The 27,619-nt window shown below is 36.9% G+C and overlaps 5 protein-coding genes across 6 annotated transcripts in view; 2 read left to right on the top strand and 3 right to left on the bottom strand.

Moving 5' to 3' along the window:
- Positions 1–102, top strand: part of LOC18784967 (rootletin) — a 7,246-nt gene extending 7,144 nt beyond the window's left edge. For both annotated transcript variants that reach the window (XM_020556593.1, XM_020556594.1), the window contains exon 18: positions 1–102. This exon is cut by the window's left edge and continues 522 nt beyond it. The gene's annotated coding sequence lies outside the window, so the exon portion shown is untranslated.
- Positions 2,509–4,042, top strand: LOC18787567 (probable membrane-associated kinase regulator 4). The gene has a single exon (XM_007218112.2). It carries the CDS (start codon positions 2,773–2,775, stop codon positions 3,859–3,861), a length of 1,089 nt encoding a protein of 362 aa, XP_007218174.1. The 5' UTR covers positions 2,509–2,772; the 3' UTR covers positions 3,862–4,042.
- LOC109947123 (UPF0769 protein C21orf59 homolog) lies at positions 5,980–7,861 on the bottom strand. Its single transcript, XM_020556599.1, has 6 exons — positions 7,184–7,861; positions 7,035–7,084; positions 6,851–6,959; positions 6,663–6,769; positions 6,462–6,510; positions 5,980–6,332 (listed from the first exon to the last, which is right to left on the bottom strand). Exons 1-5 carry the CDS (start codon positions 7,371–7,373, stop codon positions 6,469–6,471), a joined length of 498 nt encoding a protein of 165 aa, XP_020412188.1. The 5' UTR covers positions 7,374–7,861; the 3' UTR covers positions 5,980–6,332; positions 6,462–6,468.
- LOC18784784 (ankyrin repeat-containing protein ITN1) lies at positions 8,410–12,386 on the bottom strand. The gene is made up of 4 exons (XM_007218808.2): positions 12,188–12,386; positions 11,366–11,881; positions 10,291–10,700; positions 8,410–9,474 (listed from the first exon to the last, which is right to left on the bottom strand). The coding sequence occupies exons 1-4, from the start codon at positions 12,207–12,209 to the stop codon at positions 8,644–8,646; spliced, it is 1,779 nt and encodes a 592-aa protein (XP_007218870.1). The 5' UTR covers positions 12,210–12,386; the 3' UTR covers positions 8,410–8,643.
- On the bottom strand, positions 20,125–21,734 carry LOC18785426 (3-ketoacyl-CoA synthase 19). Its single transcript, XM_020556596.1, has one exon. The coding sequence runs from the start codon at positions 21,720–21,722 to the stop codon at positions 20,235–20,237; it is 1,488 nt and encodes a 495-aa protein (XP_020412185.1). The 5' UTR covers positions 21,723–21,734; the 3' UTR covers positions 20,125–20,234.

Here is a 27,619-nt window from a genome sequence, read left to right on the forward strand (position 1 = left end):
TTATCAATTTGTTAATTTAATCCTTCTTTAAATTCTCAAACCTATATGCATGAATATGGAATACAAGTGAATGAAAGGTGTAATTTGGATGTAGCTGGTGAACCACAGGAGTTTCTTGGTCAATTTTTTATTTTATTTTTTCTGTGTACAGGCACCGAGCTTTGTAGCACTGTTCAATATGAATGAGAATGTGGCTACAATTTTCTTCTTTTCCCTGAAGTGGGTGATGCCCACCTAATCCTTAAGGGGGCCTCTAATGCTTCCTCAATCACAAACGGAGGAGTCCAGAGAAGAAAGTGGGGTTTCGAGATTTTTTGTTTATGTAGCTTTGAAAAGGTTTCCTGATATAGAAGTATACATTTTGTTTTGTCTTTCAAGAGCACTATCATTAGGCAGGGCCTCCCGTGTGTTCAGCACAAGGGCACATAAGCTAGTGGGCTGGGAATTCCTCCACCCAAAAGTCCTCTCTAAAAGTTGTCTCTAAAATGACCTCCAATAGAGGTTTGCTTGAAGCTGCTTAGCTTCTGTGGCAATTCTTGGTGCTGGTGGGATGCCAGGCAAAGGTGGCCCAATAGTAGAGCCAGAGAGGCTCTACATGTCAATCCTTGAACCAATCAGAAAACTCAAGCATCCTGGATTCAGGGTTGTGGGCTCATATACATATGGAATTTGTGGCTATTCTATGCTGTTCAAAATGATTTGTGACAGAATTTGTCTCTGCGTAATGTCAATATCTTGGTTATTTGGTGATTCAAGAGTTGAACTTGGATATGGAGAATAAGAGCTTGTGGAGTTGGGTTTGGGGCAGGTCATGTCCAATCCAATCCAATCCAATCCAAGTGGGGTGGGGGGTCTTGACATATCAAACCCTTAAAATCTTTGCTTTGGTTGTATTTAAATGTACATTTTGGAGTCTGGACCCGAGGCAAAGAAAAAACACATTTATGAATGCTTACCACAGGAGGACAGTTGTGCATCCTTTCTAGTGCCGGCTGTCTGGAAAAAGAACAAAATAATTCAAATTTTTTATTCTTTCTTTCAAACAATTCAATTCTTTTGAGCTTCTGTTTGTTTTCAGTTTTGTATCCCTGGTAATATACATTTCAATGACAATTCAGAATTTGATAAGAATTACCAACAAGAGTTTTGCTAGAGTCAATCGCTCACGAGGTGAATAAATTACTTCCAATCAGCTCACAATGCATTAATAGTTGAGAGTGGTGTCACTAGTGCGTGAACGACTCACGTTAATATGAATCATTGCTTCAAAATAAGACCAAACTGAACAAATGATTATATGGTCAACTTTAGTAGCTAATAAGTGATGAGGAAGTGTGTCTGAGAGTAGAATAGGCTAACAGAAGAGCCATAACCAACCATTTTGGGTTTTGAAAAAGGTTGGGAATCCCATTGCTCTGTTAGTGGTTAAAAATAAGCAAACGAAAGAAAACAAGAGAAAAAGATGGAAAATAAAGATGGGGAGTGTGTTTAAAGGAGAAGACAAATAGAAAGTCTCGAGACTCGCAGGCATTGCATCCGGAATTTCCCTTTCCCACCACCAAATGTCGGGTTGTGTGTTGGCTCTCTATGAGGTTGACAATTCTCTCCTTCACTACAATAAAATCTTCTCTACCTTTTTTTTTTTCTGTTTCATTTTACAGAAAACAAAAGAATGTTGAAGAAAATTTAATCATTAGCTTTTGAGAAGCAAGACAGATGAAAAGTAAAAATAAAATAATCAAAGAAAAGAAACCCAGGAATCCAGTAAAAGTAGCAGATCAGGTGAAGTACTTAAAAGTGATTCTTTTGTTTTGTTTTCTGAGTAATTAAGAGAGAAAGTGATTCTTCAGCTCCAAGTATTTAGTATTACTCTACTGATCAGAAAAGCAGTTCCAAGTTTTGTTTTCTTTGAGTGACAGAGAGAGGGAGAGAGAAGATTTGTTTATGTTTTTGGAGTGCAGAAAAGCCAGGTTTTGAGATGTGGGTTGGTCTTGAGGTTAAATATAATTTTAAAAGGTGGTGAGTTTGAGAAAAATATTTACTTGTTTTCTTGTGCATGCGCCTAAATGTTTGAGTATTTAATTCACTAATAAAATAGGTGGCACTGGTGGGTTTACTGTTCCTTGTCTGCTAGTCCACTGCAGTCAAATGCAGGCATTGCTGGTTATTTTCAGATAATGAATGAAATCTTCTCTCAATTAACCCAAGTTGATGATCATTAAGGGGTTAAAGCAAGTCATCAATAGGTACTAATCCTTTAATCATGGTGCTTGACCACAATATTTCCTCTTTTTCTCAAGTTAGGAACTTGGATTGGTGTATAAATGGTCCCAACAAACTAAAGTCTTATAATGATGCTAAAGTATATAGTGCTTCTCAAGGAAATCTGAGCCCAGGAGAGAAATGATGCCAGCATTACAGCATAATTTGCATTGTAAAACCAATAAATCACCCACTCAATTTTTTTTTTTCCTTTTGCAAATAAGAACAAACAACCACAAATTTATAAATCATAGATAAAAGAAAAAAAGAGTAAAGAAATGGATCAGCGCTGCTCCAACAGAAAATGGTCCACACATGGAGTTTTATATTTGGAAATTGGGAGGATTCAAAAAATTCTCATATACAGTTATTTCTATCTATATAACTTGGCATCATGGACAAGCTTTAAAGGTTGCATAATACCTTCAAAACCCTCCACATCCACTTCCTGCAGTAAGCTAAAACTCTTCAAACAGCACAGAGCCTTGTCTTAGCAGCACAGAAGTGATCATGGCCGTTGATCACGTATCCTGTGACCATGCAGACGACGACTACATCGACATGGAAGTGAGCTCATACTCTGCCTACCTGTGCCACTCCATGAGCTCTCCTCCACACCCCAGAGAGTTTGAGTTTCAAATGTCATCCATTTCCCTAGAGAGAGAGCCTCCCTCAACTTCCCCAGCTGATGAGCTTTTCTACAAAGGAAAGCTCCTTCCCCTCCACCTTCCCCCTCGTTTACAAATGGTTGAAAAACTACTGCAAAACTCCACTTCTGCATTTGATAGCCGAAAAGATATGTTCGAAGAATTCTATAGCACTCCATTGATGAACACTGCTGCCCCAACGCCAACCACAACCAGCACTCCATTTGAATCCTGCAACATCTCACCTTCTGAGTCTTGCCAGGTTAGCAGAGAGCTGAACCCAGAAGAGTATATTTTGGAGTATGCAACTGAAGTGAGTGGCTTTATCCATGAAAACCCAAAAAAGTCTTGGACCAGAAAGTTCAAGCAGTCATTACTGGGATCAAAGCTGAAGGCTTCCCGGGCTTACCTCAAGTCTCTGTTTGGGAAATCTGGTTGCTCAGATGAGAACAGTGCAACAGCTGCTAAGAATGCAGATGGAGGAATGGTTTTAAAGTCTGAGGATTTAAGTAAATATGTGAAGGCGGCCAAGAAAAATCCATTTGGACAAATTCAGAAAGACAAATGCCGGATGTCTGCTTCCGGCACGAGGAGCTTCAACAAAGACAAGATCATTGAAGATGGTGCTGGTATTCACAGAAGATCATTCTCACTGGCCATCAAACGACATTCGACAAAGAACTCAACGTCCTCTTCATCATCATCTGGCTCTTCTTCATCTTCATTTTCAAATCATTCAAATGGGACTCAGGAGCTGCAGTTTCTGAAGAGATGCAACAGTGCAAGTTCAGAAATTGAGAGTTCAATTCAGGGGGCAATTGCGCATTGCAAGCAGTCTCAGCAACCACTTCGTTCAAGAAAGACTGTAAGCGAAGTTGGGTTTTACTCAACGTCAGCTTCCAGGATAGCAGCTTGTGAGGACCAAGAGAGACCAGACCTTTGCAGGGGCTGATGGGGCTCTGAGTGAGTAGAGAGAGATGGAGGGTGTGCAAAGTACAAACTTTTGACTTGGGTTGATGATCTGTTTCTTTTTTTTTGGCTTCTTTCATAAATTTGATAATGGGTATGCTTTGATTCAGTGCATGGCTGTCAGAAATTCTCATGGCAGGAGATCCAGTTAAAGTTTGTTAAAAGCCAAATAGTTCTTCTGTCCTAGACCTAATTATAATATGAGTACTTATCAATACAGATTTAGAACCTTCAAATCAGCAAGCATTCAACATTTTTGATTAATTGATTGATGTCTTTTAAATAATCTGCTACTTTCATGGTTTGTAATAATTTTCTAAGACAAGACATCATGTTTTTCCCTCTGAAAGTTGTTTCACTCAGCAAAATCCATTGCTGTAGCTAACAAATTTCTGAACTGATACTTTTAAGACGTCGCAATCAAGCGAAGTGGGAAACAAAAGTTGGGATAAGTAGCATTCTCCAATATAAAAAGAACTTAAACAACAAAACATATCTTTTACATATACTCCTGAATCAAGGCGCACTGTACAACTCAATTGAAAGAAAAAAAGTAAGGAAAGGTACACAGTACATATAAAAAATCTAAATGAATAGTAGAAAACTAAAAATCGTCAGGTAAACTGTTTCAAAAGAAAATTACGAAGTCTGAATACTAGGTAGAGAGAAGGTAGATGACCATCTTCATCATAATTATGGTCCCAAATAGTCCAAGCTCACAGTCTGAGACATAAGAACTCTAATTTCACTTCTGTTTCCAGATGACAAAGAAGGCACAAGAAAAAAATTATTCTCATCATATACTGATAGCTAATTTAATCCAAGAAACCATATATTCAAATGAGCCGGCATCATTCCCTGATGAATATTTAACTGCAAAGTACCTTAGATTAGGCTAATATCAACATCATTACGTCGCAGCCAATCATCAAATCACGAGTTTTTGAAAAACCCATCTACCCTTCAGGAGTAGCTAAAAGACACCAGCCTCCACACAAAATGATTCTTGGATCAACAAATAAACTATATGTACTCTTAGCTCTTACTACATGATATAAAATTGATCCTAAAGCAACAAAAAAAAACAAAGATTTTAGACTCTGCCTTCTTTAAATGCAGGACATTGTGAAAAAAAATTACTAAGTTGACAAGAGGAAATAAATATTCAACAATTTAATATAAGAAGATATTTGGAAGTGCAAAGAAAGAGCCTTTTGTTGGCTCTTGTTTCCTTCCCCTTTTCTTTTCCCAGATACTCCTAGTGGGCAACATAAACCTTAAATTAAGTGAACATGTCAGCCAAAAATTTGACAGGATTAGAACAAAAGAACGCAATTAAAAAGTTCAATTGATGTTGTTGAGCACTACAGGTTAACAGAGATGCACCTAACCATAAACCTTTCTCCCCACCCAAATTTAAATGTTATCAGCGACAAAAGAAGGAAATGGTAGGCCTTGCAGACCAGCTGAATTGTTAAATCGGTTTGCCTTCTTAATAGTTTAAATGTCACATAAGCCGCAACGTTAGCATAGAAAACTAAGGCATCAGCATCCATACTAATAAAGATCAGTACAAAACACATCAATGCGGCAACAATTATTCCATTCTAAATTTCTAACAGAGATCAGTAAAAGATGCATAACTGCATAGACTTTTTAAGTAAAAGTTTTGATTTCACAATTATACAGTGGTAAATTTATATGCTTAACTAGTGATTAGTTTGATACTGATTGAAACGGATTTTGACAGAATGCAACAGCTTAGGCAGAGTTCAGAATCCGGTGTCAATAGCATAGACGAGACGCTGACTTTGATCTTGGAAACAATAGTTGAAAGGCCAACTGAAGCGAAAAATGTTTTATTTTCATTTTTATTAATACTTTGGCTTGAACTATGAACAGGCCTTAGGAAGTTGGTGGATTCATCACCAGGCTGTCCCTATAACCTGAGAGGTTTGGATAACAATCCTTGGGCTAGTTGAACTCTGTCTGCTAGCTCAAGCTCTGGATGAAACAATTATTTGACATTTTCTTTCTTCAATCAATCCCTTATCCTTGTCATATATAAATATGAAATACGCAGATTGCTACTCTTCATTTACCTTTTTAAACAGCTAAATAAATCCAAATATCCATATAAGAAATCACAAATTCCACTCCAAAACAAAGGTAAACTAGCCTGTCATTGAATAAGATCATACAGCTTACTGTCATCTGTACTTAAAGACAATGATATTGTCAATGCATCACAAATTCAAAATCTCTTATCATTCTTCTTGGGATTCTCATCCAACCAAAAACCAAAATATAACACACAAACCAGATGAGGAAGAATTTACATTATAATTTGACAGTGCACCGTAGACCTGTAACTTGTTTGAGAATCAAGTGCCTTGGTCTATCAGCTTCCATCTTCGCAGCCATTTGTGGTCCCTTGGATGCATCGTGCAGTTTCCTGAACGCAAATCAATTCAATCATGCACATGAACACACACTCACTTGTGCAACACAAAAAGACATACACAAACATACAAGTAGACAAGTATGTATGGAAGAGTTAAGCTGATTCATTTGCCACACTTACCACTAATTATACAGGGCATGACTCAGTTGACTGCAGCTTGATAACAATCTGCCACAAAACAACTATACCAAGTTATCTCTTTCCCACAAAACATTAAAAGCTTAAACAAACTCCACACCATGCTATCTCTCTACCACTACAAATTTCAAAATTTGGGCTCACGTAACATGGTGAAATCAATTGCAATCTATACTAATTACCTTTGTTTTCTCATTGGCTCCAATATAATCACATAACCGCTTACTTCTATCAAGCACTTTCCCGGCCCAACAAACCTGCCTCAAATCCTCTCCACTAGATTCAACGTCTGTAAATTTTCAAATTCCCATAAAAATCAAAACTTTTTCCTGATTGTAATAACATAATTAAAAAACTACAAAAGGGTTACCTGCTAACAGTTTCTGAAACTGAGGAACCGAGTTGAGCTCTCTCTCTAAGGCTTGTACATGGTTTCTTAGCACATGATAAGACAAAGGCCTATTGTGAACAACCTGGTCCTGTTATGAAAATCCATACTTTATCAATGGGTTTTCGTTTTCGAGAACAATTCAACCTCAAAGCGTTTGCTTTACCTTTGAAGCATAGGATTTGACTTCAGATAAAGCTCTAAGGAGAGAAACAGCTGCATTTTAGTAATGAACAAGTAAGTGAGTGAGTCTGAGATCGACGCTTAAGCTTTGTGTTAGCGATTTTTTTTTAGCGAAATGGTTGGTCTTTGAACCTTTTGCGTCGCCATGGAGGGGTTCCAAATGAGGTTCAAGCTCGAAAACCAGGCGGTCGATCCTGGATTGAAGATTGGAAATTCGCGAGATTTCGGGGGCAATTTGTTCAATTGGCGACGTGGTTGAACAGTCGTAGAGGAACTCCTTTTGGTCGGAGCCGTCGCCGTGCCTCACGTGGATTCGAACCATTTTCAGCTGAGAACGGCGGGAGTGCTCGACTTTAAGACGTCGTCGTTTGTGGGCCTCTTTCTTCTGTTTACTAGTCACCTTTGTTGACTTGTTGGACTTATTTTTTCTGTCGTCATTGCGGTTTTTATTTTTTATTTTTAAATTTCTTTAATTACCCAATTTTTATTTTTTAATACAAGCGGAAAGATGGAATTCAAACACTGGAACTTGAGTGCATGCTCTTAACTTTTTTTTTTTTTTTTTTTATCAAATAAAAATTTCATTAGATAAATTTTAATTGTACAATCAAAGATATCTAAAATATCAATCTTAAGAGGGCAACAAACTAACATGCTAAAAACACAACTAACGCGGATAAAAACCGCACTAAAACTACTAGCCCACATCACTACAATTAACCATAAACCCAAACAAATCCCACAAACCCAACATAACCAACCCTAAAACAACCCATGAGCCTAGCAGAACCCTACCACCACCACCTGATGAGGCGCCGTCGCGGCCATACCCATCATCACATCCGTAACAAATCTGCCCATAAGAGGGAACAAATAAACGGAAAACCACAACTTTGTCAAAAAATAATTGGGTGATTTACAGCAACCTCCGTCAAAGACGATGTAGAATCAAATTTAGAGAACATGAGCTATAATTCTCTTGCCTAAACTCAATTTTTAAATTTTTTGAGATTTTAGAATTTTACCACTCAAAGGGAGTTCAAGCACTATTCAAGAAGGGCATCACTAGTGTAGTGGATTGAAGCAATTGCTCCCCCAGACAAAGTCTTGGGTTCGAATTCTAATATCAGTGTCGTGTGTATGCATTTAATATATTATCACCCCTCTCAATAGAAAATGTCTTTTTTAGAAAAAGCACTATTCAAGAAGGGGTTTCGAATAGCTATATTTCTATATCTTGGCAAAAACGCAAAAGTCTTTAATGGACCTTAAACCATTAGCAGTTACCGTAAAATGACATTAAAAAGTTAAAAAAATTAAAAATAAAAATAAAAAGAAGCAAAAAACCCAAATACATATACAAAGACTAATCTAGCAAAAGACACCACCTCGCTGTTAAAACAAGGGGAGACCTATTTGAGATATGTTTACAGTACAAGTGGAGTTCACAAATGTAGCACCAACAAGAAGAAGCAGAGAATAAGTGGGACAAACAAATATATTGCTGTTATTCAACATCCATTGTTTTAGTGTTTTTACTCTCTACAATCCTTCACAAACTTTGCAAAGGGTGAAAATTTCACACATCAAATTCAAAGGGCATAAATTCGATCGATTTCCGAATTGGAATAGTCAGAGGGCATCCATGAGTTGGAACCACTCCTCCTTGCATGCTTCTCCTTCTTCCTCGTGGAACGAATCCGCTTTGACTTTACCACATAATATGTCATGGTGCCAAGAACTGCGGCCATTATCATTCCCCCAACAACTGTTACCAGAATTGCAGCCCACTTATGGTGTCGGCCTACCACTATGTAAGAGGAGGCCATGAAAGCCACTGAAGTGCACACGGAAGCCAGCCACATCAACTTATTGATTATCTCCACCACCCGTTTCTCCGCTTTTGTCTCCCCTCTGACCAAGGTAATTTGAACAACCACAACAGCCAACGACGTAAAGAGAGCAATGGCATTGAAAATGAAGAAAATTTTGAAAGGAGGACTCTTCACTACCACAGCTGTCCCATCGTCTTTATCACCACCTGGCACAGTAAAGATAGCTGCAAAGGCAACCGTTGCAAATAGAACAGCCACCACAGTGACTGAGTTGGTGGCATTGTTGATTCCTTCCCTGTGGAGCTTTCTGAGCTCTTTGGAAATATTGTGAACATTTTTATTGGTTTTCTTTGTTTGTTCAAGCTGGATATGAACATCGTTCTTGATCTGAGTCACTGTTTTTCTCAATTCATCCCTTGGTTGGTTCAGTTCATTAGCCTTGACAGCACCGTAGCGATAAAGGCAACCCCTTATGTCCGAGGATTCTTCAGAAGGTGGAAGTGCATCAGCAATGTCCAGAGCCGTTTTGGTCTCCCTGTTCAGTGCATTAACATTGCTGTCTGGGAGGAGTAACAACTCATTCACTATCTGCAAGGAAAGCAAAAAAATATCATTACAGATAGATCTATAATTGTAATGGAGATGTGCAAGCATGAAAGCAAGAACCGACGGCTATGCTAGTTCAGCTTGAACCAAAGCTAAAAAGAAGTGCAGAAAATACGATAAAGGTCCCTAAACCAATTTTTCAGAGAAACAACGTGAATACTGATGCCAATTTTTAGCCACCTTAACTATTTTGTTCACACCAGACTAGCAAATAAGAACTCATAGTTCATCCCAATTATATTAACACATACAAATCAAGTTATATCACAAAAGGAAATTGCCAAAGAAGAATAACTCATATTGTAGCAACCATGTGCAAGGATCACACGGTTGGAGAAAGGATTTTACAAATGGCAAAAGAGTAAATCTAAAAGAAAGGGAAAAAAGCAGTATACACACTAGCAGATACATAATTTGCCTTACACACTAGAAACCGACATTCTTTCTTGAATCAATACAATATCAAGGATATATGTTTTTGCTTTCTGCATCCACTAGAAGAAGGGCATATAACTATTCGGTATCAAACTATTCCTATCATCCTATAAAAATAAAATATAAAAAAAACTTTCCCTTCCATAAACCATGCCGCCAAAAAGTAACATGGTATAAGTTTAAAAATAAAACTTAGCCTGAGATCTGCAAAACTACAAAGGCTTCATAATATGCAATTACTTAAAGCATCATTGACTCACGGCCACCATTACTATATTAAAGAAATTGGAATTCACAACCATATACCATTCAAAAGATACATCAGTAAAGATGAGGGTGCATAGTAACCCAGATATAAAGTACCTCTGCTCGCTTTTTCCTGGTGGCTACATGCAATGCTGTGTTACCAAATTTATCGGGAAGCATAACAATTGCAGAGTCTGCCTCAAGAAGCAATTTCACTACATCACAGTTCGTCCCCTTTACAGCCATATGCAATGCAGTTTGCCCTTTCTTGTCAGTTCTTCGTGCTAATTGTGGATCCTTACTCAGCAACGCTCTTACGATCTCCACATGCCCCCCTCTCGCAGCTAGATGCAATGCATTCTTCCCATTTGATTTAGAAATCTCCAACAAGGTACAATCCTTTGACAGCAGCTCATCAACTACCGCTATATGCCCTCTTTGAGCTGCAGATATAAGTGGGGTTGCATTCGACGGGCCAATTGTTTTGCTTAGCCCAGGGTCATGATCTAGTAGTACCTGGACGATGGCTGCAAGAAAAGTGGGAGTATGAATGTATTGTTCAACGGCACAGTAGCATTCAGACCATGGAAGCTCTAACTTTCATTTTACTCGGACTAGAAAGAAATCATTATGTGGGTATAGACAAAGAACCAGGGCAGAAGCAACTTTAGGAATACTGTCCAACGGAACCAGGAGACAATTGTCATATGACAAAGTTAACACGTGTGTGTTGTCCACACAAGGACATAGTTTATAATACACCATAATCTTGAATGCTTCACTCTCTATAAATAAATATCACAAAAAATTGATAGCCTGTACTGTTGATGAGAAAATAAGAGCAGTGGCAAGTATTTTATGCAGTAAACACTTGGATACTCCATCAACCAAAATTAATCATTCTTTCAAATCATAAAACTTGCAAACTAAATAATCAGTACTTCCAATTTCCAGTGCAGCTTTGCTCATACGATATACACTCTATTGCCCATTATGTTAAATAACTACAAAAACAAGAGAAATGACATAGCCAGATCCCAACATCTCCAAAAAGCGAACTTTAATCCTAATAACCCTCTTGCAATCTTCACCACAACAAAAGTTCCACAGATACCCAAATTCACAAACCAAATAATTAAAATTAGATAAGGAGTTCAAAATCCAAAAGAGCATAAAAGCTGAAGATCATTACCATGGTGTCCTCGACATGCAGCTATATGCAAGGGATCAAACCCCGAGCGGTTCTTCTTCGTAACGCTGTCCTTATTTGAATACTTCAACAGTTCCTTAACAACATCAAGATGCCCTCTATCGGCGGCCGTGAACAAGGCAGTCTCCCCCAGCTCATTCACCTCATTCACCACCGCCGCCCGTACCTCAGCCACCTCCGAATCAAACTCGGGCCCACTGACGGTCCCCACCATCTGCGAATCGATATCACCGAGAATCTTCTGTACGGCGGCTAGATCGGCGCGCTGAGCAGCCAAGTGGAGCTCAGTGTCGTTGTGGCGACCGGTGACCTGCTTCACGTACTTCTTCTTTCCCGCCTGGTCCATGCGCTTGCCGGAGTTGGACAGGACCAAGGCCGGTGCCGACGCCGTCGACGACGGCGATGGCGATGGCGATGGCGAAGGCGAAGGCTCGGCCAGAGGGTTTTGGTTCTGTGTTGGAGTCATCAGACCTTTCTCTAAGTCCCTATCACCTCCTCCTATAAGTTCAATAATCACAAAATTGAAAGTTACAAAACCTGTTTGGTTCAGAGGAAAGGAAGAACTTTCCAGGAAAATTTATAAAAAAAAGTAGCTGATTTTGGAAATGAAATTATGCATGTGGGCAAAGTGACAGGCACCTGACAAGTTGTTGATTGTTAATCCATTTGAGTATTTAATTTCTTAGTTTATTCATTTATTTTGAGAGCTCTAGCTACAGAGAATCTTTTTTTCTTTCTTCCTATCAAATTAATTGGAAATTAAAAAATATGTATGTGTACAGAAAGAGAGGGAGAGCAGAGCACCTTGTTCAATTGAGGTCGCCATGGGAGACTCTGAAAGTGGACAAAGGAAAAGGCCACGAGTTCATTCAAAGTTGAGCTGAGGAATCTGAGATTGAAGCAGTGGAGCTGAGAAGAGGGAAGAAAATTAGAGGAAAAGAGCAAAAGAGATGGAAGACAATATCACAACGAATGAGGAAAGCGCTAGGAAAGGGGGAGGTGGCTAGTCTAGTGATGGCTGGCTAACTTTTTTGGATTTTTGTTTTGTTTTCCAGTTTTACTATCTGACTTTCCACGTCATCATCACTCACCCAAAAATAAACTACCTCCACTCATCTTTTTTTATCTTCGCGCCGTTTGGTTCACGGAACAGATTTGAGAGAAAATTACTTTTAATATCATTTTCACATTTGGTAATGCCGAAAAAGTAATCTGGAGATTTCATTTTATTTTATTTCTCATATTTATTTTGAGTAGGAATAGAAAACAAAGTTTGTATAATTTTTCAATTATACCCATAGTAAATCAAATAAAAAAAGAATGTATTTAATGATACATTGTAATTCTAAATTGTTAATGGGGATAAAATGGTCATGTAAAATGTGCATTGAATATTGATTCATTTTTCCAAACTTTCCTATGAGGAGGGAAAACAAAACCCAAGTTGAAAGGAGGATTTCACTTTCCCTTTAATTTCTCATGTGCCAGGCAATCATTTCCCATGTATGGATTTATCAAACATGAGAAAGCAATTGATTTCCCATACCCAAGCCTCATTTCCCATGAACAAAACGGGGCTTTTAATTTTAGTGCATCTTCAAGGGAAGAGGCAGAAGAGGGGAGCATTTTTCCTCATCACTTTAACCCAAAGTGTACCTTCATCACATTTCTCAACATTTGACACTTGTCTATTGACATGACCATGGTTCCATAAATACAAAGTAAAGAGTTAACTATGGTTATGCCAATGGACACGTGTCAAGTGTTGAGAATGATGGTAAGAGTACACATTGGGTTAAAGTGGTGAGCAAAAATATTTCAGCAAAAAAGTAGATGAACCTCATTTGCCTTGCCACATCAACATTTTCATGCTCCAAGAGAAGAGGCAAATGGGTAAGCAAAATATACCTACTCTCCCCAACAAGGCAATATTGCCTATTTCAAAGTAAAGAGGTATATCATGCTCCACTTATTTTTATAATAAAATATCATCTCCACTCTCTCATTTATTTTCTCTAAAATATAATAGTAAATGTAAAAGATAAAAATAAATAATATAATAATAGTTTGTAGACTTGCATTGCCTATTCTCTTGAAATGACCAATTTTTTTCACGAGGCAAATGGGTAGGCAACATGCCACCTAAGTTGTTATAGTACAATTTTACTTATTTCATTTGCCTCTTCCCTTGGAGATGCTTAAAGAAATAAAAAATTATGATTCATAATATATACATGTGTAACGTACCTGCGCAAACTAACACTTTATACTAAACTTTTAAAAAATAATTATAGTTCAAATTGTTGAAAATATTTATTCGTAAAACTTTCGTCTTGTCTTATACTCGATTCTCCCTTTTCTTATATGTTTGTATTAAGAAAGAAACTTGAAAACAAATGATACTCCCGACTGGTTGCTTTATTAAGTAACAAAAAGTTTTTTGTTTTTTTTTGTTTTAATAGGAACAAAAAGTGTTATAATTAGTTGTTCTTATGTCTGAATAATTTCCTGCGGCTAATGCATGTGGAACTTACAACATCTGCGACCTTTGGAAACAAGATAGGAGAATGACAAATGTGTCTTGACTTCTTTAGCATGTGTCTATGACTTCCACCGCTAGTGTGTGAACTTTATTTCGTACAAAGGAAAAACAAGGGTTGGAATGTTTGGATGCTTATATACACTAGGAAGCTTCACGGATATTAGCAAGTCTGAGTTTGATTCATCTTGAGCTTGACTAACAAAGTTAGGGCCCTTTCCTACTCATTAAACCTCTTTTTCAATACAAACAACAACTTCCATACCTAACTCTTGATTAAGAGCTGTTTTTTATTTTTAAAAGAACCTTTCTTGTTGAGAGAAGCAATAATATACTAAATTTATAAACACTACACGAATACTAAGACTTAAACTCAGAATCTTGACAAGTTATTGGGCTTGGGATTCTCCGCAAGGCTGTATGGTTGTGGGACTCAAAGAGGCCACTATGTCAGGATCCAACGGATAACAGATACTGGATTTTATCCGCATGTTTCTTGCCCTGATTTAAACGAATTTCAGGATTTAAGGACTAAATTATAGGGGCACCCACAGAGGTGCGCCCCTCCAAAAATAGGCGTATGCCATTTAAAGCGACGTGCACACGGTATTCTTTAGTAAAAGGCGAAAGAATAGTTCGCTTTGTGCTCAACGCATGGCTCCGTGATTTGGACCCTCACATGCTGCTTTGCTTTATACTACGGAGACTGCCTAATTCTTGCTCTCTTGTCGATGTGGGAGTCGTAGCGCTGTCGCTCGTGGCTCTGTCATACTTGGTACTTCAAATATCAACATTTTTTATATAGAGAAGCAATTTCAACTTTGGGCTCAAACACTTGGGATTCAAAGCCCATACTTCCTGGTGGTTCACTTTACTTTCATAGATAAGCATTTCAGATAAAATAGGAGAGCGACCAAATTACTGTGGTTTCAGTTCACCGCTCCATGACTTCCACATGTATGTATGAACTTATTTTACATCAAGGAAAACGTCTGGAATTGTTGGCTGTTGATAGAGCCATATAAAGAAGCTGTAAGGACATTAGTAGGTGTGAAATTTATTCATCTTTACCATCGAACTTAAATGTCCCTTCTTTCCTATATTTTTTTCCTCACAATTTTATGTGGTGGTCTTCGATTTTGTTCAAAGCATTGTTGGTAGTGAAAATGACAAACACAATAAAATTGTGAGTTGTTGATGCATTATGAATCATAGTCGCTCATGTCACTTTTGCCGACAAAGAAAAAATTGTAATTTCATATGATGTCAAATGTCGTGTATCACCTGGTCTTGTATCCCCTCTCAGATTAATTTTTCCTTTGTTATGATGTCAAATATCGTGTATGACCTCATCTTGTATCCCCTCAGAATTTCAATTTTTCACCAGAACCCCTCTGAGAGGTTTCAGATAATAGAATAAAAATAGGTAAAAATAAAGTGATAGAATAAAAACATTTTAATTGAATTGTAAGGGTCACCTACAGAGGTGCACCCATCAAAACACAGGCGTATGCCATTTAAAGCGACGAACACGCGGTATTCTTTAGTAAAAGGCGAAAGAATAGTTCGCTTTGTGCTCAACGCAAGGCTCCTTTTTTCGGGCCCTCACATGCTGCTTTGCTTTATTCTACAGAGACTACCTACTTCTTGCTCTCTTGTCGATGTGGGAGCTGCAGCGCTATCGCTCAAGGCGCACGCTCTCATACTTGGAGAAGCAATTTCAACTTTGGGCTTAAACACTTCGGATTCAAAGCAAAGGGTGATTTACTTTGCTTGCATCGTCTTTGAAAGAAGATAGGAGACCGACAAATTATTGTGGCTTTATTCCACCACTCCATGACTTTCCTCCACAGATATGTATGAATTTATTGTACATCAAGAAAAAGGTAAGGAATATTTGGTTGTTGATTCCGAAGTGTTTAAGCCATAAGGGCTTCACGGACATTAAAAACTGTAAATTTGATTCCTCTTGACCATCGAACTTAAGATCCCTTTTTTCCTGGACTTTTTCCTCAAAATTTGGGTGGTTGCCTTGGATATTAAAACTAATCTTTTACCTGTTGGTTGTGTTCCTTCCTCGAACATGAATCTATTGTTGTTCAAAGTAGTGTTGGGTACAATTTACAACAAAGTTGTGAATAATTGTGTACGCTGTGGGTCAGTCGCGCATGTCAGTCACACATGCGCGAGTAGAATGATACTAACAAAATCTTAAGGCCCGTCTGATAACGTTTTCAAAGAGCATTTTTAGAAAATAAAAACGCGTCTGGTAGCTTAGTTGAAAACTGTTTTTAGAGAACAAAAACAGTGAAAACGCGTCTGGCAATAATATGTGAAAATGACAAAAACAATGAAGATGTATGTAACTTTAATTAAAATGCTTTTTTTTTTAATACAACATTATGTAATCAATATGTGAGTTAAAAAAAAATAGTATGTATATTATTTTTTAAGCATCTTAAAGAATATCATTTAAAAAATAGAATAAAATTATATATTATAAAACTAGAATTATCTTTGTAAAAAAAATTGAAACCTCAACCCAACCTTCGCTTTCACTCTCTGCAAACCCACCCCAATTCTATCATTCCCCTCTCTCTCTCTCTCTCTCTCTCTCTCTCTCTCTCTCTCTCTCTCTCTCTCTCTCTCCAAAATTGAAGAATTAGACCAACCCCCTTTTTTTTTCACTTTCTCTTCATGCTGCTGCACCTTCTCTCTATCTTTCTCTCACTGCAACCTCACCTTCCAATAGCTTCCCAGCTCATTTTCCTTTTCTTGGACTGAAAATTGATTCAGCAATTAGTTGTTCAACGATGGTAGTTCAATTCAATTGCGTAGAGAATTTGTTAGCTTTGATTAAGTGGCGGTGATGTCAGTCTGGTTTGATGGGGTGATGTTGGTGGTTCAAGCTCTGCGTGTGATTCTCTGTTGGCAGCGTTTGACGGTGGTTTTGGTCTGATGGGGAGAGAAGCAACGTGTTTTCAGTGTTGTTTCCTGTGAGAATGAAAACAGCTTTTTTCTGTTTTCTACAAGTAGACGTGGAATTGTTTTTGTTTTCATAAAACGTTCTCTGTGTTTTCTGTTTTTGTCCACTAAACAGGTTTTTTGTTTGTTTTTATTCTCTCAAAATAAAAATGAGCTCTCAAAACATAAACGAACCGGGCCTTATATTTTTAAGCGCACTTCTGCCAACATAAAAAATGATGTGATTTGATATGATGTCAAGCTACACAAAACTTAGAGGCAACAATATTGTACTGCATAGTAAAATGCAATATTCCAAGCTATGCATCATTCTCATAATCAAGGTCTAAAATATCGAGGGTTTTAGAAATATCGGAGGTCCAAAAACACAGAAATATTGATTGAAATATTGGAAAAGTATCAATATTGGTAAAAATTGAATACAAACCACAGAAAGAAAAACTTGAAAATTTTGATTGAAACTTTAGAGAATGTTTATTTAGTCAAATATCTATTATTTTATCACAAAAAATTGGAAGGAAATGCATTACATTGTGGGTTTGACTTGATTTAAGTTGATTATATAGCGTACTGACAAACACCGTGAGTGTAGAAAATATGTAGTAATTAATGAAAGAAAATTAAACATACCATAATCATTTATTTATAATGATTTACTACAATATTTTACACTTTATATATTGCATGGTAACATACATGAGTGACTTAGTACCACATAGAGTTCCTATGAGGTTCAAATTTTTCACTGTCTTTATTATCTCTAGTTATGTGCAGAGTACATGTACTGTGAAGAGTAGCCATCAAATGATAAATTTCCAAAATAGTTTTGCATATAATTGTTAACATGTCATCCATATGGATTTGAGAATGGTTGACGTTTCCCGTAAAGAAAATCATTTGAAGATTGGGTCTCGATTCTTTCTATGAGCCGCTCGATTCCATCCCAAAAGGCATGAGATATGAAGGGTAAGAAAATGGTTGGTTTTGTGTATAACAAAGTCATCGACAGTGTGGTGGATAAGGCGTAGGAGGAAGAATGGAAGTGGCAAAGGTTCAAATCCCCATGTGCGCACGCGTATAAGCCTTTTCATTATTTTTTCTATTCCATGTCCATATCATGATATTATCGTGATACACTGACCAAATGCTGATGATAATTGAAGGATATTATTGAAGTCGAAATTTTCCTGATATTATCGATATTTATATGATAAGTACACGAAGGGCTTGGATGTATTATGCCCCAGCCCAAAAGCTTTGTTATGTTAATCATATAACTGGGTTTTTTCTCTTTAAAACAGTGTGTTACAACAACTGACCACAGAAGAATATGTTGTGGAAGTAGAGTTACTAGATCTAAATGAATCTTTCATTTTTAGGTGCTATGAGATCGTGTGGGATGCTGGAAGTGATGTAGACTTTTTTGGCTGGGTAAATGTTGAGGGTAAGACCTTCTCACTTTTGGTGCTTTTAGTTTCATGTTCAAGCAAAATATGTTGTTCTCATAATCTCTTTGATGCAATGGTGATGCAAGGACTCTTCTTGATCATCTATCTATTAACTCTCAATGAGTTGGGCTTCATTTGTAATGTTTATCCCTCAATGTCTTGTTGGAAGTATTTTTCTAAATTTATTGTATGTAAGAACCTCCGTTTAGGATGTATGCTTCTTATACATCTCTCTTATTTACCGCTATATTAAGGAAATTCTGCTTGTTTAAAAAACACACACACAAGTGACCACCAAAGAAGGACAAGGATTTACAAGAATATTTAATGAAGTGTCAGTTCCAACAAACATGAAAGTTTGGCCTAAAAGTTTATACAAAAATATTTTGCAGTTCATCTTGTAGGGGCTGGTCAAAGCAATTATTACAATTATTTTAATCTGTATGTGATCAAGGGTAAAAATATCCACTTCAAATGTAACTTATACATGAATTATAAGGGGCACCTACAGAGGTGCGCCCCTCCAAAAATAGGCGTATGCCATTTAAAGCGACGCGCACACGGTATTCTTTAGTAAAAGGCGAAAGAATAGTTCGCTTTGTGCTCGACGCATGGCTCCGTAAGTTACAAGTGGATCAGCTGCTTTATTTTATATGAACTACCATACATTCTTTTAGCTCCTTCTGCCGATGTGGGACAAAACTTCCTACACCTCAAAGACTTTTCATATATTAGTTCAACGGCCAACTTAGAAAAACTTGGCTTAGCATATGCGGAGGACATTACCCTTATCTGCCACACTTGTTATTTCCTCTAGTCCTTCATCTTCAACCGCAGCATGCCTCTGCTCATCTTAGTTATTCCCATCCAATCCCAATGACCCAAAGCTCTGAGTTTGCTAGTTCCTTTGTGAATTTCGTACCTTACATAAAATAAATTAAACCCTGGTTGAGGCTCAGTCTGTGTACGAGAATTGTGTAGGAGACTCAGTCTGTGTACAATTGTCATTAAGTCCTGGTTGAGGCTTGGTGGATATAATTAGTGTTCATTTCAAAATGTGAATTTGACAACCACAGATTGACAAAAGTTCCGGTCTCTTCAGTTTAATGCTTAAAAAATAAATTATTTTTCAGGGATACAGTGTATCTGGCTAAAGGCCTAATTTGACCACTACTGTCTATGAATTTGACTTAACTTTGCTCCCCTGGAAAACCAGCAGACAGGTGATTTATTACTCTTGTTGGCCAATTTATTACTTTGATGGTCAAGCTCAAGACAGCATTGGCTAACTTTTGTCTGAGCCAACACATGGGGAGAAAAGACTTTTGATTCAGAATTTATTGTGTATCAGACATGGCAGTGATACAATCAAATATTGGTGAACAACACTGCAATGAAAATAAATTGCCCAACAATCATTCTTTGTTTGAATTGAATCTTTCATGTAATTTGTTTCCTAGATATATCAGCCAATTGCCATTTCCAAAACCAGATGCCAAGATAGTGGATGTGAACCTCAGAAGTCACACTCAGAAAAGAGACATCATATTTATATGTGAAAATGATAAACTTCCAGCGCCTATATGCATACTTTTCATCTCCCCCTCCTTTTTTCTTATCAAGTTAACCATTGATTTGAAGAGTTAATAAATATTTTAAGCATATGTCAGTGAAGTAATGCCTTGTACTTCTGTTGGAGTTTGAAAATTATATAGTAGAACAAGCTTTCTGTTTACTTAAACACAATGAACAAGCTTTCTGTTTCTCTTTTGACACTTAGTTGATGAAACAAAACACTACCCTTTACCTGAGAAACTTCAAACAATCATAAACTTTAACATATCCATGCGGAATACAATTAAGGAAAAAGATGGATACTTTAACAAAACAGCTGAAGTTCAGCAAATAATTGGGAAAAATCAAACCTAAGAAAGCTTAGATATTCATCATTGAGCCAACCATACTTCTCCATGAATGGATTGACTAAGGTTTTAGGAGGGTAACTCTCTATGCAATCTTTCCAAACATTGGCATCACCCAAGTCCTTGAGCACTTCCCACACAATATTGTTGCACTTAAAACCTGCTCCAAATCCACTCATCAGAATTCTGTTGCCCTTCTTAAGCCTCTGCTTGGCCTCCATATATCCCAAAGCATACCAAAAGCCAGCTGCTGATGTGTTGCCAAACCTGTGAAGTGCCATTCTAGATGGCTCAACATCATAATCACTTAGCCCCAAGCTCTTACCAATCCCATCTATGATTGCTCTTCCACCAGGGTGAATGCAAAAGTGCTCAATCCCGGTCTTAAGATTCAACCCAACTCCCTCATCTGCTTTTGGCTTTTGGCTTTTGGCACTTTTAAGCCTAGATACCGCCAGGTACCTAAGTATTTCTCTCAGTGGAAGCACTTTTGGTACTAGAACTTGGAGGTTCATTGTAAAAGCCAGAGCTGCTGCTTTTGTGAGGTGTTTGGTAAGGCGAAAACCTTGATATCCACTCTCATCTTCTGCCTGTATGCAGCAATCATACGCTTCATCACTTGAGCCAATGTGGGTTCGTACCAAATGCCTTAACTTCAACATGGCTTGGTGCTTTAGGCCTTTGTTGTTTGTGAACAGCATCGAACACCCTCCCGAGCGGAACAGACAGTTGGTGAGCATCATGGACTTTTCTTTGCCACAGTACCAGTTAGGAGCTATGGATTCTGTGCTTACAACAATTGCATTTGCGTTTTTGTATGACTTGAACAAGTTTTGTACAACATCAATAGCAATGAGACTTGCACTGCATCCCATTCCTGAGAGGTTGAAGGTCTTGATGTCCTCCCTCATCTTGTAACGATTTATTATACGAGATGTTAGAGAGGGTGCAGGGGAGAACATTGACACATTGACAACCAGAATGTCGATTTGTGATGGAGAAATTGAAGTAGGCCTGGCAAAAAGCTTGTCAAGTGTGTCAAATATGATACCATCCATCTCACAAAGCTCATCTGCCCGGGTTGGATTTCGGCCTTCAATGATGTTTCGTGGGCAAGATGTTTCTTCACCAATGCCAGAACTGACAATAGTTTTCAAGAGAAACCTGAGTTCTTCCAATCCCAAATTCTTGTTCTGCATGACGATTTTTGCGCTGGAATCACAGTTGAGCTTCATGTCCTCTTTGGCCTTGTAGCACTCATAAGCCAGCATATAGCAGCTCTGGTCTCTCCTTTGGAGAAGTAACTTGCAGAGGCAGAAGAAACCAAAGAAAAGAGTGAGAAGAGACATTGTCATGAAGATCTCCATGGCCCTACAGCTCTCTTTGTTTGTGGGTGTGAGAGATGGAGAGAGATAGAATTGTGAAGTGTTATATGTGAGTTGCATGCAAAACTTCAACAACTATCTTAGTACTTATCCTACACTGCACCCATCTCTTTCTTATAAATCGATGGTGATGAACTAATGTTGCTTGTGATCACTAATGGAAAGACCTCTACTTTTTACCTACAAGTTAGCAGGTATTTATTAAGATTAATTTTATGGTTAGGCGGTAGGCACAACCATGCAATAAAACGACAAGCCATGACTGAACGAACAGCCTAAATGGTCAGAGTTTCAGTCAAGTTATTGAGAGGGAGTTATGCTTCATATCTACACTAGCCAAGTTGCCATCTCTCCTCTTACAAAAACTTCAACGCTAAAATTAATATCAAACAGTTCTAAATTCTCTCTCTCTCTCTCTCTCTCTCTCTCTCTCCATATATATATATACAGAGAGCTTCCATTGAGGGATCCCTCAAATAAGCTTATTTGAGGGACACCCCTTGTAGGCCCCACTTCGGATTGTATTTCATTAATCCAAACCGTCTATTTTGTAGATACTCATTCAAAGATCATCCCTACAAAAAATCACTTGAATCCGATATCATTTGACCACTCAATTAAGTTATTGAAATTTTAGCATTTTCTTGAAGTACCGTGTTCATTGATTTTGTAAGACACAATTGGATGTCGAAACGGTTTCCGATTTGTCTAATTTTTTGTTAGGATGATCTATGAATGAAGACCTAAAAAATAGATGGTTTGGATCATTGGGAAAAAAATTGTAGAGTACCCTAAAGGGCGTCCCTCAAATAATTTTATTTAAGGGATCCCTCAATAGAAGGGGACTGTATATATATATATATATATATAATCTTTTAAATTTCTGTAAAAACAAGAAGACTTTTGAATATTTTTTGTTGCTGAAATGTTTGGTTTTGGGGTTATGTGGGATTTCATTATTGCCCTGCTCAAGAAAATGTAACTTTCCAAGGTGTGAATTATCTTTTATCATCTCATTATTTCTTCCAAGAGACATGAATTTGAAGTTGAAGTTACAGCACGAAACTAGCAAGTGGGCTGTGTATGTACATTAAGTCTTTGTCTGCCTGTTTACTTTTCGGTTTGTGTGTGCTTTATCTTTGTGTAGTTTGTGTGTTATAATTGCGAAGTTTATCAACAACAAGGTCTTGGAGTGTTTTCGCACAACAGAAATAACTCTCCAATAGAAGACAGTTGCAATGAAGTCTCTCATATTTATAATAGCACATTCAGTTGGATTTCTTGGGAGTGGGTGCACATTTTCAAGTGCATTCATTCCCATAGAAAACGCTATATTTCTCTAGATGGCAAAATGAAATAAGTCTATATATGCCTTCTAGTTGCATCATGTTTGCATTTACAGGTTCTAATTCTAGGTTGCAGAACTCCAGAATATATTTGAAAACTCATGAGTTCCACTCTAAGATATAAAATCAATAGGCTATGATCAAAATGGCAGACTGGTCTTCCACTAGACTAATGCACCACACTGGTTATTCAGAAACCAAACTGCGCTCAAGGCACTTGCATTGCTTATTTCAACCCAGAATACAAATTTAAACAAATTCATGTGTAACTAGGTTTCAAATAAATTGAATTGCTTTATTATTTGAATGTTGGACTGTTGTCCCACTGGATATTGGAACAGCCATTCTATTACAACATAACTACAGATAAATCAGATGAGACGAAAAAAGTACTTGGAAAATCGGCTGCAAGTGCGGGTCTTCAACTTCCTGAGGTTTATCAGCCTTGAAATTTAGTTGGGTATAATTTGCTACATTCTATTATGGCATAGAAAATATGCCTCCAGCGAACCATGTAGCCTGTGGAATTTTTTAGTTATATTCGTAAATAACTAAGTGCTATATGCTTGTTACCAACAATGGGATCGAAATTTGTTTGACTTGCTGCTATCTATTTTAACAAAAATAAGTTTTGCTACATCAGCTGAATTTGATCATTTGTAAGGGTATTGACTTGTATACCAGTGGTCTCACATATACTTTAGTAGTGTGTGATCACAAAACCCCCTTCCCTTAATATCACTTGTATTAAAAAATATATATATATATTACGACAAAAACAAATCATAATAATCAAATTATTTTATTGCCCATTTAAATGTCAGATAATAAATAATAAATGAAAAGGCAGGTTTTAATACGCCCCATTATTTTTTTTTAAAACGCATGTCTAGAAAATGGACTTTCAAAAACAAAAAAATTGTAAGTCGAGTGGAAAAAAGGCCTCTCATAGCACATGCTTCTTTTCTTTTCTTTTTTTAATTTATAAATATAAGCGAACTACAAGGGGTGGGGTTCTCACACACACACTATCAAGGTGCTATGTGAATTCGAACTTAAGACCATTAGTCTGCAAATTAAGACCTTTTTTTCATTGGGTTAAATTATGTTAGTGCACAGGGGCTAATTTAAAATTAATTAAGAAAATTTAATATAAAGAGAAAACAAACTGCAGGAAACTTTGAGATTCCTTATTTTTTAGTGTACCACACAAGATCACCAGTCCCCTTTTTTCCGTTGTTTTTATGGGTTCGCATGTTTTCTAAGTCCTTGTTTAATCTTTGGGCGTGATACTCCTCAGTATATAATTCCCATTCTAATGAGAGATTCCTATTATTTAAAGACTTATGCAATTAATTTTATTTCATAAACATCTTTTACGGTTTATTACGATTTTTTTCAACAATTCAAAACTATCTATTTTTCAAATCTTTATTCATAAATCATCCTTACATAAAATTAGACAAATTGAAAATCATTTAGACATCTAGTCATATCTAATAAGATTTCAAATTTGTTCAAAGAGGTGTAATTGATGATCAGAGTCTGATAATAATTCCAATTTCAAAGAATAATCAATTCATGAAGTCTAATGTCTATTTGATTCTCCAAACAGTACCCATTTTCGACACAGCATATAATGATGGATCCATATGAGCGGGATTTGTATACATTATTGCCCTACTCAAAAAAAATGTAACTTTCCAAGATGTGAATCTGAAGGTACAGCTAGAAATTAGCAAGTGAATAGTAAATGCAATTCCAACGATGGGAAACAGAGCATTGTATTCACATAAAAAACCATTTGGGTACAATAGTAAGCGACAAACACCAGAAATAAGAAAATCCAAATAATTCGAACTCAAATTATAGGGGCACCCACAGAGGTGCGCCCCTCCAAAAATAGGCGTATGCCATTTAAAGCGACGCGCACACGGTATTCTTTAGTAAAAGGCGAAAGAATAGTTCGCTTTGTGCTCGACGCATGGCTCCGTAAGTTTTCAAGCAAACAGCTACTTTATTTTATAACCCCGACTCTAGCTAGTTCGTACTCCTTCAGCCGATGTGGGACAAAAGTGCCTACACCTCAACCCTTCTCAAAACGGCCAACTTAGAAAAACTTAGCTTAGCATATTCAGAGGAGATTGCCCTTCTCTATCACACTTAATACAAAAGTGCCTAGTTCTAAAGCAATTCCAACGACCCCAAACTCTGATTTTGCTAGTTCCTTTGTCAATTTCATACCTCACATGAAATCAGCCTTTGACTGGTTTTGAACCCAAGTGGAAACTGGTGGACGAGAATTGAGTATGAGATACTCAGTCTCTGTATAATTTCCATGATGTTCTATAGAGAAAAAAAAAAAAAAAAAGTAAATTCTGCAATTGATTTTACACATTCTATAAAATTTTATGCTTCCTGGTTGAGGCTTCATTTCAAAATGTGAATTTGACAACCACAGATTGACAAATAGAGCAGTGTGTTCAGTTTAATGCTTAAAAAGTAAATTATTTTCCAGGGATATATGTATCTGGCTAAAGGTCTAATTTGACCACTATTGTCTATGAAGTTGGCTCAACTGTTCTGCCTGCTATTATGCTAACTTTGGTGGTAAGGACAGCATTGGCTAACTTTCGACCGAGCCAACAAATGGGGAGAAGACTACAGGTATAATTTATTGTGTATCAGACATGGCAGTCGTACAATCAAATATTGGTGAAGAAAGTTCTTCATCACCTCCCTCCTTAAATTTCTTCTTTTGGTAATGTAATTTGTTTCCTAGAAATATCAGCCAATTGTCATTTCAAAATAAAAGAGTTCGTTTGAGAGTGATTTTGAACAGGCCAAATAATCACTTCTCTCATTTTATGGAGAAGCACATTAGAGATGCTTCTTCACAAAATCACTTAAAATTACTTAAATTGATTATATGAAAAAGCACATATGAGGTACTTCTTTTCAGAATAATTGAGCTATCTAGAATTACTCCCAAACAAGCCATATTGAATGTGAACTTAACAAGCCACCCACGAAAAGAGACATTTCAAAGATGGTAAATGTCATTTAACCTCAGAAGTCACCTTTTACTAGGCATTCTTTTGGCATATGTGAAAGGATAAACTTCCAGCGCCGCCTAATGCATACTTTTCAGCCTTACTTTGTACAGTGTAGTAGTTCATATTTATTTGGCAAGTTGAAAAACACCAAGATCTAACTGTACGTACGAATATATATATATATCATTGGATGCCGTCATAAGATTAAACATGCAGGTCAGAGAACAGCTTTACCATTTGATTTCAAGAGTTGGTAAATATTTTCAGCATATGTCAGTATAATAATGAGATGAATCTTCTGCTTTGTATCTATGTTGGAGATCGAAATATATATATAGTTGATCAAACAAAACACTAGTCTTTATTGAAGAATATAAGTCTCATGTTAGGGATATGTTGAATACACTTTCTTAAATAAAATATAAGATATAATGAATGGTTTCATTATTAATATTATCGAAGTTTTTTGTGATAAAACATCATACATATCGAATTTTATAGGTGGTTAAGTTGGAGACAATATTGGTATTGCTAGTAGAGGGCCGCTAGCCTATCTCTCTAAATTTAACATGATATCAGAGCGAGTTGAATGACTGGGCCTGAAATATTGGGTATTTACCCTTACTCTTTATCCAATATGTGGTGGTCACATATTGGACTTGAATGTTTATCATTGTCCCTTATCCAATACGTGGTGATCACGTGTTGGGTTTGAATGTTTGACTCCGATGTGGACTTGGCCCACTATGTGATGGTCCCACGTGAGGGGGCATGTTGAATGCACTTCACAAATAAAATACAAGATATAATGAATAATTCAACTACTAATATAACCAAGGCCTTTTGTGATAAAATTTCACACCTATTGAACTTTGTAAGTGATTAAAAGTTAAAGACAATATGATGTTACTAATAGTGGACCGCTCTGTAAAATTTAACACACTTTACTTGAGTAACTTCAAACAATCATAAACTTAATTAAGGCTCCGTTTGGGGGTTGTGGTGTTTAAACTTGAGGCAAGTCTTATCCCCACTTTACTCTTCTTCTTCTTCTTCGTTGAGAGCTGAAATCCTCGGCTCACCATCTTTGTCATCTCTAGATCTCACTCTTTGATTAACGTTTTCGATTCTTCCAAAAAAAAAAAAAGGAAAACAATGATGGCAGTGGTCTAACAAAATTATGGCTGCATGCATAAATCTAACTGCCGTTTCATATGTTGCAATGTTCATCAAATAATTTGATGAGATAAAAAAAATATATAATCAAATAAATTCATGAGATAAAATATTAATAAAAACATAAGTATATGTAGTGATATTGATTTTGTCTTTTTAGTAAATAAATAACACTTTTAACATTATGAGAGTTTATCGACACTTTTAACACTCACAATACTTTTATAAATAGAGTTTACCAAATACTACCCACTTTTACAAATAGAGTTTACCAAAAGCTTAACTGCTTTATTCGACAACTAATTATTTTCGCAACACAATAGTTTTTTTTTAAGCACAACAATACCAAACTAGCCCTAAATCCATAGGCAATACGGCA

The sequence above is a fragment of the Prunus persica genome, chromosome G2 (assembly GCF_000346465.2).
Source record: "Prunus persica cultivar Lovell chromosome G2, Prunus_persica_NCBIv2, whole genome shotgun sequence".
Taxonomy (NCBI): Eukaryota; Viridiplantae; Streptophyta; class Magnoliopsida; order Rosales; family Rosaceae; genus Prunus; species Prunus persica.

Excerpts from the sequence above, each read along its gene's own strand:
- LOC18787567 (XM_007218112.2), top strand. The coding sequence starts at position 2,773 with ATGGCCGTTGATCACGTATCCTGTGACCATGCAGACGACGACTACATC.
- LOC109947123 (XM_020556599.1), bottom strand. The coding sequence starts at position 7,373 with ATGGTTCGAATCCACGTGAGGCACGGCGACGGCTCCGACCAAAAGGAG. Across the intron at positions 6,960-7,034 it reads TCAAATCCTATGCTTCAAAG|GACCAGGTTGTTCACAATAG; the intron begins GTAAAGCAAACG and ends TTTTCATAACAG. Across the intron at positions 6,770-6,850 it reads GTTTCAGAAACTGTTAGCAG|ACGTTGAATCTAGTGGAGAG; the intron begins GTAACCCTTTTG and ends GAAAATTTACAG.
- LOC18784784 (XM_007218808.2), bottom strand. The coding sequence starts at position 12,209 with ATGGCGACCTCAATTGAACAAG. Across the intron at positions 11,882-12,187 it reads GGCGACCTCAATTGAACAAG|GAGGAGGTGATAGGGACTTA; the intron begins GTGCTCTGCTCT and ends TTGAACTTATAG. Across the intron at positions 9,475-10,290 it reads CCAGGAAAAAGCGAGCAGAG|ATAGTGAATGAGTTGTTACT; the intron begins GTACTTTATATC and ends CTTTCCTTGCAG.
- LOC18785426 (XM_020556596.1), bottom strand. The coding sequence starts at position 21,722 with ATGCAACTCACATATAACACTTCACAATTCTATCTCTCTCCATCTCTC.